General features: G+C 42.7%; 1 protein-coding gene across 1 annotated transcript; it reads right to left on the bottom strand.

Moving 5' to 3' along the window:
- Positions 1–4,960: 4,960 nt before the first annotated feature.
- LOC149844628 (uncharacterized) lies at positions 4,961–7,740 on the bottom strand. Its single transcript, XM_089997275.1, has 2 exons — positions 6,400–7,740; positions 4,961–5,334 (listed from the first exon to the last, which is right to left on the bottom strand). The coding sequence occupies exons 1-2, from the start codon at positions 7,738–7,740 to the stop codon at positions 4,993–4,995; spliced, it is 1,683 nt and encodes a 560-aa protein (XP_089853401.1). The 3' UTR covers positions 4,961–4,992.
- Positions 7,741–11,730: the final 3,990 nt, after the last annotated feature.

Below are 11,730 nucleotides of genomic sequence, written 5' to 3'. Positions count from 1 at the left end.
TGTACAAATATGGTTTTTATCTATGGGTTAGTCTTTTCTTCCTATTCTTCTTGGGCTTTGCTGTGCTTTGTATAAATGAAAATCAATTAATTCTTATGTTTGCTTTTTTTTGTTTTTACATTTATTACATGATCAGAGACGTGGTCACGCTAATCTTAGCCTGCCATATCTACGGTCTCATGCTCGTCTTGAGTTAGGCAAGGTGGCAGGATGATATGCTTCTTTTGCTTCTAAAGATGGTGTGTGGCTTATATATGTTAGATATTGAATATCAATCCAAGTTACCACATTCGATCTTATGGGTCTCTTCAAATGGTATTTTTTGCATGCCTTTGGGATATTGGCTTCCTAAGGTCTTTCTTGTTGACTTCCCATGAATCTCTACCACTAGGGTTTGAACTTGCAACTTCCCACCACTATGAGACGTGCACTGACAGCTCTTACCAACCACGCGGAGACCCCTAGATTCACTTGTCTATTCTTCGTATCAGAAACATGGCTAGTTACGCACGCACTTGATATGCAATGAGTATCAGCTTGGCTGTGTTGGATAAAAATTGCAAATAGATCAATAAAGTGGCATCACAATATGATGCCATACTTCAAGTTGTTACACTTGGCTGACCTGGGCTAGCTCATGGCTGTGTGATCTTTTTTTGGTATTTTTTAACCTTTTTCCTGTTTGTTTGCATGTGAAATTAACCAGCTTATATAGGAGCTCAATAAACATCTTTTTGCTTTTTTGGCTAGGCCCATACTGACAAACGTTTTTATAGGCAAAATCTCGTTTTTCAAAAACTAGCTAGAAATTGAATTTTTTTTTATAAATTTCGTGTTTTTTTGGCAAAATATTGGCAATAAAAAATTAAATTAAAAAATATAAAATTTATTTTTTATAAGAAAATATTAATGAAAAATATTTTAAAATAAAACATGGTTTTTTCACGATAAATAGCCATTTAAAACATAAATATCAAGTTTAAATCACGGTATTTATGTTTTTTTTTCATAAATCTTACGACGAGAAATTGCCGTTTTAAACTTCCATGCAATTTCTCACGATATTATGGTGAGATTTTCATAAATCTTGCGATATTTGTCACTATGGCTAACCACACCCCCATTGGCTGACCGCCAATAGATAAAACCATTGAGCCACCCTATCTATTGAGAGTACACCCAGCTTTGTCCTTGTGGTAAGGGGTGCCCCCCCCCCCCCCCCCCCCCCCCCAATATGACATTTAAACTTATGACATCCCATTAACCAACTTATTGGAGCACAATAAACTTTTTTTTGATGTTTTGGCTAGGCCAATTCAAAAAAACCCATCATGGACAGGCTGGCCTCCAATAGGTAAAGGTAAAACCTTTGAGCCCCCTATCTCTATTGGGAGTATACCCAGCTTTGACCTTATGGTAAGGGGGTGCCCCATGTGAGTTTTAAACTTGTAACATCCCATCAACTTGGTGATGTTGATAAGTGGATCCTAAGAGATGAGGGGACCCTAGTATTTCTACTAGTTAAGAAGTTACACATTCTTTCATATTTTGGGAGGTTATTTGTCCAAGAAGTCCGCCATGGTGCATGTCTTGACCAAATCATTTCTTAATTCTTAAAAGCAACTACGATCATATTAACATTATTAACTTTTTTTGTTTTGAATTATTACTAGAAGAAACTGCATTTGGGGACCGTAGATCTGGTCCTACTGGCTCAGCTCCAAGGCTTATGCTGGGTATCGGCTTCGGAAAGGGAGTGGGGAATGCAAGAACCGAACCTTGACCAACTTTTTACAGCCAAGGGCCAACCCCACTAAGCCAACCCCCTTGGGGGCTCCCAACATTGAACAAATTAATATGCCAATGCTAGGGTGTATTTACTAAGTTCAACATTATGAACTTAAGGGTCGTTTGTTTCATTCCCAGCAATAAGAAAAGACTCAATGGAAAAGGCATCCCATGATGGGAAGGTCATCCCATGTATGAAAAAATGCATATGTATGAATTTACATAGCAAATGCATGGTCAAGGTGAAAAGAAACATGATATGACTGTGAGCTTTAACAAGAAAAATGAAGTTGGCATGTTTGTTTGGCCTGCATACAAAAATGGAGAATTGCATAAGTAAACCCCAATTTTCGTGTGTAAATTGGGTGGAACATACGACCTCTTAGCTAATACAGTTTCGCTTTGGCATATTGACTTGTTCTAAGTGAGCTTTTTCCTACAATACAACTTTGCACTATTGGCCTTTAACATGTATTCTTTTGTTTTAAGAACTCAGAATTTATAACCCCAAAGGTAGGGGTGTCAAAGGGTCGGGTTTGGTTCAGATCCAAGTAGGACCAAACCTAGATTTGATTTGAGATGCTAGTACCAGGTCCATACTTGTCCAATCGGACCTACCATATGAGAAACCATACCCAGATCCTATAAGGATTACCAGAACTATATCTAAACCATACCCGATAAAATAATTTTTTTCTTTTCTTTTTTACATTGAAAAATTGTGGATCTTATTCGGAACTCTGGTTGGGCCCGGATTTGGTACGAGATTTCATAAATCATACACGGCTCCATATATTAATAGGACCCTTTGAGTCTGACCCGAATTTTAATCATGCATCCTCGTTTATCACCAAACCCTAACTCTATAGGATTTGGTATGGGTCAGGTCCGGGTTAAACCCAGCCCATTGACACCCCTACCCAAAGGGGTTAGAACAGTTGAAGCGGGCCTCGCTGTCAGCTGGTCAGTCAGGGTTCGATTCCCGTGGGCACTACCCCTTGCACAAGCCAAAGCAAGGGTAGGCCATTGGGTGAGGGTCCTAGCCTATGCGTTTTATGCCTCCGGGATGGCGACTGTCTCCAGTCCAGGGCGCGGTTTCCCCAAGGAAAGGACTCAGAATTTGTAAGTTAGGTCCAAGAAAGATCAACAGCAATCATGATGATGTTTTCCCTTTAGTTTGAATATTTAAAAGAAATTTCTATGCACGAATGTTCGACAAAGCAACAAAGTGATTCTTTCTTAGGTGAAGCAAGAGAACCAGAAAGAAGAAGCTTGAAAAATAAGGTCCAAGGTTGTCATTGGTGCATTTCTTAGTAAACTCCAACTGGTTAAGCCCCCATCATGCAATTAGATATGAAGAAACGAGTTAGTCCTCAACAACTGAGTGCAACTGTGCAAAGGTTGAACGATGCAGTGGAAGGGAACTCTGATCCTGTACACCATGACCATTGCTGCAAGAACCAAGGCAAGAAAATGGGGGTCATGCAAATCTGTTTGCCTCAAGGTAAGCAGTAGTGCAACATCATTCACTCGGAATTCGTTAACAAATGTTTTTACAAGGTACAGAGATGGCTCCCGTGGGGCATCAAGGCATTCTTCATTTGCTGCAATCACCAAGTTTATGCAGTTGAAAACTTGAAATATGCAGAAAGAATTTTGGAAGAACTACAAAATCAGCACTGTGATGCTTTGGTTTGAAGGTGCTCCTTTTTCAAATGCCCAGACCTCTGCCCTGCTCATGGAGACATGATTGGGAAGCAGAAGCAAGGTTGCTGAAATAGGTAATAGAAATGGGAAACAATAGTAAAAGCAGAAGCGAGAAACAAGGTAATTTAAAATCTATAAGTGAGAAGTGATGAATCGATTTGAAAGCCAAATGGGAATTGAAAAGAAACTGATATAAGAATATAATGGAAAGTGAAATGAGAATTGAATAGGAAGCAAATACAAAATAAAATAAAAATGGTTATTCTTAATTTTCATGAATTTTAGTGTAAAATAAAATTCTGTAAAAAAAAATGAATAGTAACCAATTTAGAGAAAGCACAAGACAAGTGAGTGACAAGCATGAGAAGAAGTCCTAGAAAACATATAAGAAGCAATCAAGCATGAACAAAGCATATGAGAAGAATAAGAGAAGCCTGAGAGAATCAAGATTCTCATTAAGTTAGATAGCAAGAAGTATTATATTTCCAAAGCAAATTTCTGAGAAGCTTTCTTCCCGCCTATCTAAGAAGCTTTTGGTAACTCTGGTCAAAAGAGAATGACTAATATGACACCATACTGCTCCTCTGATCCATGATATGGCCCATTGCAGACTGCAACCTAGATGACCAAGTCTTGTTCAGAAATGACAACAGTCAAACAAAGCATCATATTTTACATGATTTGCAGATGGCTTCAAGAAAGGTGGCTACAGAGTTAGTGACCATAATTATTAAATGAGGAACCAACAATAAGAAGGTGTTGGAAGTTGAAAATCAATAAGAAACCCAATATCCAATGCAGTATCTGAGTAGATCATGATCTTCTCTTGATATTCATCTTATATGCCATTGTTGAATAATTTCATAATTATTCCAATAGCTAATCAAACATTCCTCATACCAAATCTCAGAGCAACTCGTGTTTCAAGATGAATGATATTCACCTCCTAAGTGGTCACCAGTTGTCTCCAAATGCAGTAGCCAGGCAAGGTTGCGATTGCAGTTGGTTGAGAAGAAGAATCAAGAGCTTTCATGAAAGAACAATAACACGGAGGGATGAAGCAATTCACTTTAATTATTGATTGAATTCCTGATGTAACATGGTCCTTGGGTCTCTCTCTCTCTCTCTCTCTCTCTCTCTCTCTCTCTCTCTCTCTCTCTCTCTCTCTCTCTCTCACACACACACACACACACACACACACACACACACACACACACACAACAGAATCCAATATTAAGCATGCTGTAGAAACACTCGAGAACAAAGGTAGGGATGATATTAAATTAAACAGCTTCACCTATGAAAATAGTTTGGTACTTGCATCAACTATCTTTTTATAAAGCTTTGGCATATAAAGCTAACATTCATCCAAGATGCCTCTCATTGGCCAATTTGGTATTGGCAAAGCTAAGGTATCAGAAAGATTCCTTCCATTCCAAACCAAGAAAATGTATAACAGTCTATAATATGTACAAATTAGATACCAGATATGGCTGTTTATTTTGCCTTCCTCAACTTGGGTTTCTTCTCCTTCGTCCTGTGTTTCTTGACATCAACAATACTAGTCCATACATAATTAGAAGGTATGGCAAAAGGATCCAGATCACATGGTTTCATGGACATGGATTTTCGACTAGTAGAACGAGCAGCACCACCGTTACTGGTCCGCTTTAACCAAGAACTCCATGTTGGATGTTGGATATGCTCATCCTCCTCTGCTGAACATTGAAGAAGTGAGGGGCTTGACAATGGAGTGAAGAATTGATCTAAAGGGGGAAGATCCTCAAACTTGGTGAACGTGACTACAACTCTCACTGTAGGAACCACAGGGATGGCAACCTGCATCATTGTAAAATTGAAGTTAAATGAAAGACAAAGGAAAGAACTCAAGTTAACCCCCCAACACGCATGAAAGCTGAAAATGGCAAGACCATAATGATGGATCCACAAAGAAAGCAAATACAATGGATGCTAATATCCAAAACAATGTCAAACATGAAACTGCAGCTTTAAGAAATGGAGGGAATTGAGTTAAAAGTGATGGATCAAATCATATAACCTCCTTACCAATTCCACACCTCCAATTTTTCTTTTGGATGGCAATACTGAGAGGAGCAAGACAGGGTTTTCCTAAGTCTACGTGCTTAGTCATTCAGAGGGTCTTTTTGTTGGAGAATAATTGTTTCTCAGGATAATAGCAAAGACAGAACTGAAAAGGAAACATCCCAAAATCATTAATCAACAAGTATCATTCTTGAGAAATTTAACAAGCAGTCCTAGGAAACAAACTAACTCCAAACCCCAGTTTCTTAATGACAGTTTTGGGTACTTACAAGGCAACATAAGAAAACAGAGTACTAAACCCACACCAAAGAAGGGGTTAACTCTAGCCACCTGTGTACAAAAGATGGAATCTCTTCATCAGTCACTTGTTGGGGCCAAAGTTATAACTCCAAACGTGTACCAGCTTCACCTTAACCACACTTAGCAAGGTCTCCACAACTTTCACAACTAACCTCTGGGCCCTGGTTTACAGATCAACTCACCTGGATCCTTATATTTTTGAAGCCAATAATGCAGGACCCAGCAACATACACCCAACTCAAACTTAGGATTGCAAGATCAAGCTCCCAAGTCAGGCCCACATAGTTCAAAAATCAAAGATTTATAATCTTCACCAAATTCAGAAACAAGTATATCATAGGATACCAGGAAAAAAACTAGGCATGATTACTATATTTAGCACTAAATCACAAACATCCACATCAGTATATATATATATATATATATATATATATATATATATATATATTCTCACAATATGTCAATCCATGATCATATTTTCATCATAACACCCAAAAAATTTTGATCTTGAAAATAAATTGGATGCAGTAATTTATATACCTTGACCGGGAATGTCCCATGTGGGAGCTTGGTGGTGAGCAGTTCCCTGAGTCTCCTCACAGCCTTCACCTTGTTAGCCAGAATATCCAACAAAGGCAGCAGCTCCTCGGTCTTCAATGGAAATTGGTCGGTGAGCCAAATGCAGGGCCTCAAACTCTTCTTGTACTCGCTCTCCCTGCTACAGTCCTCATTCACCATCATCCCCGGTTTCGCATGTTTGCCGGAAAACGGCACGTCGAAGCTCCTCCTCCTCCCGGAAAACGTCTTCGCCAGCGGTATCCGCTCGCCCTGCTCGTAGCTGCTGTTCCTCCGGCGTCCGATGTCCGGATTCTCCGCGACTAGGAACCCCGCGTCGTCACGGTCCTCTATGAACTCCAATGGCGAGACGCCGAACCCGTCTTCCTCGACCTTCCTGGTCTTGAAGCTGAAGGTGACGTTATGAACCTCACAGACCCGAGCTTTCCAAGCACCAACCATCTCAGTCCGTTCCTGCCGACGCCAATTCAGGCGATTAACGAGCTCCGCCCTCGTGACGTCCATCCCAGGCCGGAAGACGGACGACTGCGACCGGAATTCGGCTTCCTCCGCAGGCGAGGGCGGCGTGCTGGCATTCTCCAACGCATCAACAATCTCTCTGTTTTCGTGGTCCAGCAGGAGAACAGAACCAGGGGGCACCGAATTGCCGCCCGGTCCAGTGCCACCGTCGCCGAGGAAGAGGAATGTCTGATCGGAACGGTGGGTTTTCAGGCCGTCGAAGCCAGAAATGGTGGTGTCCACCCGGAGCTCGGCGTCCCTCTTCCAGACACGATACGTATCGGAGGGGGCGACGCGGTTGAGGAAGGGGACGAGGGAACTCTCGAAGTGGAAGGAAACCTCCATGTAGAAGTCGCGCATCCGACGGAGCGCGCCGACAAGCCGCGGCAGCCGGCGGCGCCACTTGGCCCACGCCGAGGCCTGGTGGTGGCGGACCAGGACGCCGGTGATCTCGTCGCGCCGGCGGCAGACGGACTCCTGGAGGGCGTTCCAGCCGCAGGCGTCCTGCAGGGAGGGGTCGGCGCCGGCGGCGGCGAGCAGCCGGACAGAGACGGCGTCCCCGAGGGCGACAGCGAGGTGGAGAGGGGTGAGGCCGCCGGGGACGCCGTCGCGGCTGTCGACCACGGCGGAGGCGGTATCGGCACGTGCCTCCTCGGCGGCGGAGTCCGGCTCGGTGAGCGGGAGGAGGGCGGGAGGGCGGAGGCGGGGGAGCTTGGAGAGGATGGAGGAGAGGCGAGCGTGGTCGGAGAGGGCGACGGCGTGGTGGATGGGGCTGTGGGCGAAGGCTTCGGGAGGGGAGTTCGCCATTGCTTCCTTCAGGAGGTTGGGTGGTGGTGGTGATGGAGAAGAAGAAGGGAAGAGGAGGGGGTTCTGTTGGGTGGCACTACAAATCAAATCAAACAGTAGTGTACCTGAGTGAATGATCATGTACAAGAGGAACCTCTAGAGAGAGAAAATCCTGATGGGCCGTAGTCTTGTAGAGAGAGAATGATGGTTTGTAATCTTAGAGAGAGAGAGAGGGACGAAGGCTTTTTTCATACGACGGAAGCCAGGAGGTAGGAGAGCAGATCAGGTGATCTGCCATCCTCACCGTCCACAAGTTTCATAAAGACCGTCGGGTCATCTGAGATGAAGCAAGGGACGGTGAAGATGTCAAATCACTTTCTTAAACTGATTTGACAGATCACCTGATCTGCTCCCGGTGGAAGCCCATGTGTCTGTAGAGAGGAATTTTTGATGGGTCGTAGTCGAAGGACTAAGGAGTAGGGAGAGATTAGAGAGAGAAAATTACGTGGGGTTGTGCCGTTGTAGACCATGAAGAGAGAGGGTCGTACTCGTAGTCTTGTAGAGGGGGAAAATAATGATGGTTGTAATCATGAGAGAGAGAAAGAGAGACGAACGCTTTTTTTTAATGAGGGAAGCGGGGGAAGCGGGAAGGCCATACGCTTCTAGAGAGAGAAATTTTTGATGGGTCGTAGTCTTGGAGAGATAGACAATGACTTGCGATACGAGAGGGAAATTTACGATGGTGTTGTTTAGAAAGAGACAAATGCCTTTTCATACGAGGGAACTGGGAAAGCCCATGCGTTTCTAGAGAGAGAAGATTGGTGTTGGTCTGCTGTAGAGAGAGAGACGACTGCTCTTTGGCAAGCCCCATGACCAGGGATGGCAGTGGACCGGGGGAAAGCGGGCCCCGTCCTGCCTCGCCCCCTTTGGACAGGGGATGAAGGGTATGAAACGGGGATGGAGGTGGGGACGAAGGTTAAAATCCATTCTCGGTCGGGGATGGAGCCGGGGATGGACATACACTTTTCCTCGCCCCGCCCCGATCTCTGCCTCATCCCTGCCCCACCACTTTTCCCCACAATAGCCCCGCCTCATCCCCATTTGAACCGAGGATGAAGGACATAAAACTAGGATGAAGGCGGGGGTAGAGGTTAAAATCCATCTTCGTGTGTGGATGGAGGTTCTAATCTTGAGGTGGGGCGGGGGTGGAGACCCGCCCCACTGCCATCCTTACCCATGGCATTAGAGTGCAGTTTAGAGAGAGAGAACGTGTCAGTGATAAGAGGGAAGCACATGCGTTTCTAGACAGAAGATGTGTGGTCTACACTGTAGAGAGAGAAAGGAAGAGAGATGAATGCTATTTGGGGACGAGGAAACCGGAAGTCCCTGAGTTTTTTTAGAGAGAGAAGATTGGTGGGGGTAATGAAATGAAGTTTAGAGAGAGAGAGAGAGAGGATTGGTGGGGTAATGAAATGAAGTTTAGAGAGAGAGAGGCAAGAAGGCCTTGCTATTTTGGTTTTGCACTTTTGCTGGTCGGTTTGCTTTAATTTGCGTTGTTTGCATGAGTCCTTGTGAAATAAAGGAAAGACCTCTTTGACGACCAACAGGAGACGTTGGATCTGACACTGTTGATTCTTTTGTCAGTTTCCAAGGTACGGTTAAATCTCACCGTTAATTTTTTCTGTTTTTCTTGGCGTCTTTATATATTTAGAGGCCAATTAACTATTTGATCAAGGAGAATATCTGTGTTGTTGCAAACGGGTCGGATCCATGTGGTTTCTTACCCAAATATGGGGGTCCTTTTCCTGGTGTGCAAGCATTCGAAGGGACCACACCCAACATTCTGCCCTTTTCCTTTACTCACTTGGAACTTATCAATGAGATTCTATGAATCTCATGGACTTCCTTTGTGCAGTCTTGGTTGCATCTCTCAAAGAGAGTACTGGTCCAGCTGGGTGCGCCAGGATTGCCCTTGGGGACTGGGCTCGTGTTGGTTGGTGTGCACTAGGTTTTGTACACACTTGTGCACATGCGGCTCCGACCATCTAATCAAATGATCATTGATTAATAAAAACTTATACATATGATTGACATGATTCTTTTCATAAAAAGGAAATTTTGAAACGTGATTGTGATATGTAAGAAGGATAATTAAGATATCCAAAAAAAAAATCAACAGTCGTGCAATGTACAAAAATTGTATGATGTAAGGTGTGATTTATCAGGTACCCGATTCGGCCTGGTTTTTGGCCGGGTAACCGACCCGACCTTAATATTTTATATGTATTTTCAGTAAAAGTAAAGTTTTGAAATTATGTGGGTCTGGGTTTGCGATATGATTTTTGTGAGCCGACAAAACCCGAACTTGAATCTAAACCGGGCCATTTGTTATATAGGCAGGTTTGGGTATATCCTGATGAGTCGGGTACCCAACTTGTGGATAGCCTTAGGTGGGCCCCGTGTCCACCAGTAATTGGTACGTTCTCTCATGCAAAGATAATCTTTTGTAAAAAAAAATAATTAAAAACTAAATTAAAAAATGAAATGCATGTAACCAAGGCATAATAACAAAAAAAAAATTTAAGTGGCTACAAAATAAAGATTAAAATCATTAAAAAAGACAACATGCGAGACAATACCCTGCACAAGTGTTTATCCAAAAGTGTGATGGCATTTGTTGCCATATGGCTTGTGTTACGTCACTTTTACACACTGACATGAGAGACATGTACATGCATGCGAGAATGTATCTGGTGATATGCCAAATCATACAGCTATGTTTGCTTTGGTCACAGTTGAAATGATCAATCGTAATCGAGAATCCAAAAACTATGATTGTTGGTCACCAGGACCAACCTTCAAAAGATTATCACAACTTGTACTTTTTTAATGTTTTATTAAACTTGAGAAAGTGTTATGAGATTATAACTTTTACTTTTTTATGATTTACTAAACTTGAGAAAGTGTTGTGATTGTGATTTGCGATACCAAGAAGAAGATGATAAAATAAATTTTTTTTTTTTTACAAAGCGTGAGATTGATGTTCTGGCGTCATTCATTGTGCAAACAACTCAGAAAGACAATTGATGCTTAAATGGTGTCATCATCATTCATCAGCTGCCCCAACAACAGCCGTTGATCTTTTGATGGTGAGGAATCCGAAACGTTGAAGATAAGTAGCATATATATCATTTGACAAGTTGGTGCACTCACACTAGAAAGCAAACCAATTAAAAAAATTAAATACCAGCTGTAGTGAATGTGGAACACTATTTTTTCCATAAAATTTAATAAGCACCTTCTCGTATACTGTTATTCTTGTTGAGACCACCACCATTAATGAACCATGGTATCAATTTTAGGATCCCAATATTTCTATCTTAATGTCATAATCCTTGGAAGCTAAAGAAACAAAACCAGGTTTGTCTTTTACACCACCATAGATGAATCACGATACTGCTCATGAAGCTCAAGTTGTCTTTTTTTTTAGAGGGTAAAACTTGATTTTATTAGAAGCAGGAAAAGGCAAAAGAGCTCAGGGCAATGAGGTATCGACCAGCGTCGGGCACCCAGCGAACAGAGGGCAAATCCAGGCCAAATCCGCAGCCGGCCACTTGAGGGTGGCCAAATGAAAAACATCAAAGAGAATGCAACTGAGTAGAGTTTGAGCAGGCATTGCGTGGTTCTAAAACATTCTGGAATTTCTTTCACGCCAAACAGCCCACCAGGCGGTGAATAATTAATCACCACCTCCAAGTTGTCACAACTTAAGGTGCGTTTACATGCACATGGATCTCAGGATTTCAACCGGAGATCTTAGAATCTTAGAGTCATGGATCTCAGGCCTTCTCTCCCCGGAATAAAAGTTGAAATCTATGGATTTTCTTTATTTTGTGGATTTCAGATCCGAGCATCTGAGATCTCCTGTTTGAGAGAAGGTTGTATCTTCTGTGGTGTATTTTTTTTTACGATAAGGAACTCTTGGAGAAAATGGGGCCACTTAATGGGCCC

The sequence above is a fragment of the Nuphar pumila genome, chromosome 2 (genome assembly GCF_984573655.1).
Source record: "Nuphar pumila chromosome 2, dmNupPumi1.hap1.1, whole genome shotgun sequence".
Lineage (NCBI taxonomy): Eukaryota > Viridiplantae > Streptophyta > Magnoliopsida > Nymphaeales > Nymphaeaceae > Nuphar > Nuphar pumila.
This window is presented reverse-complemented; position numbering and strand designations above follow the sequence as displayed.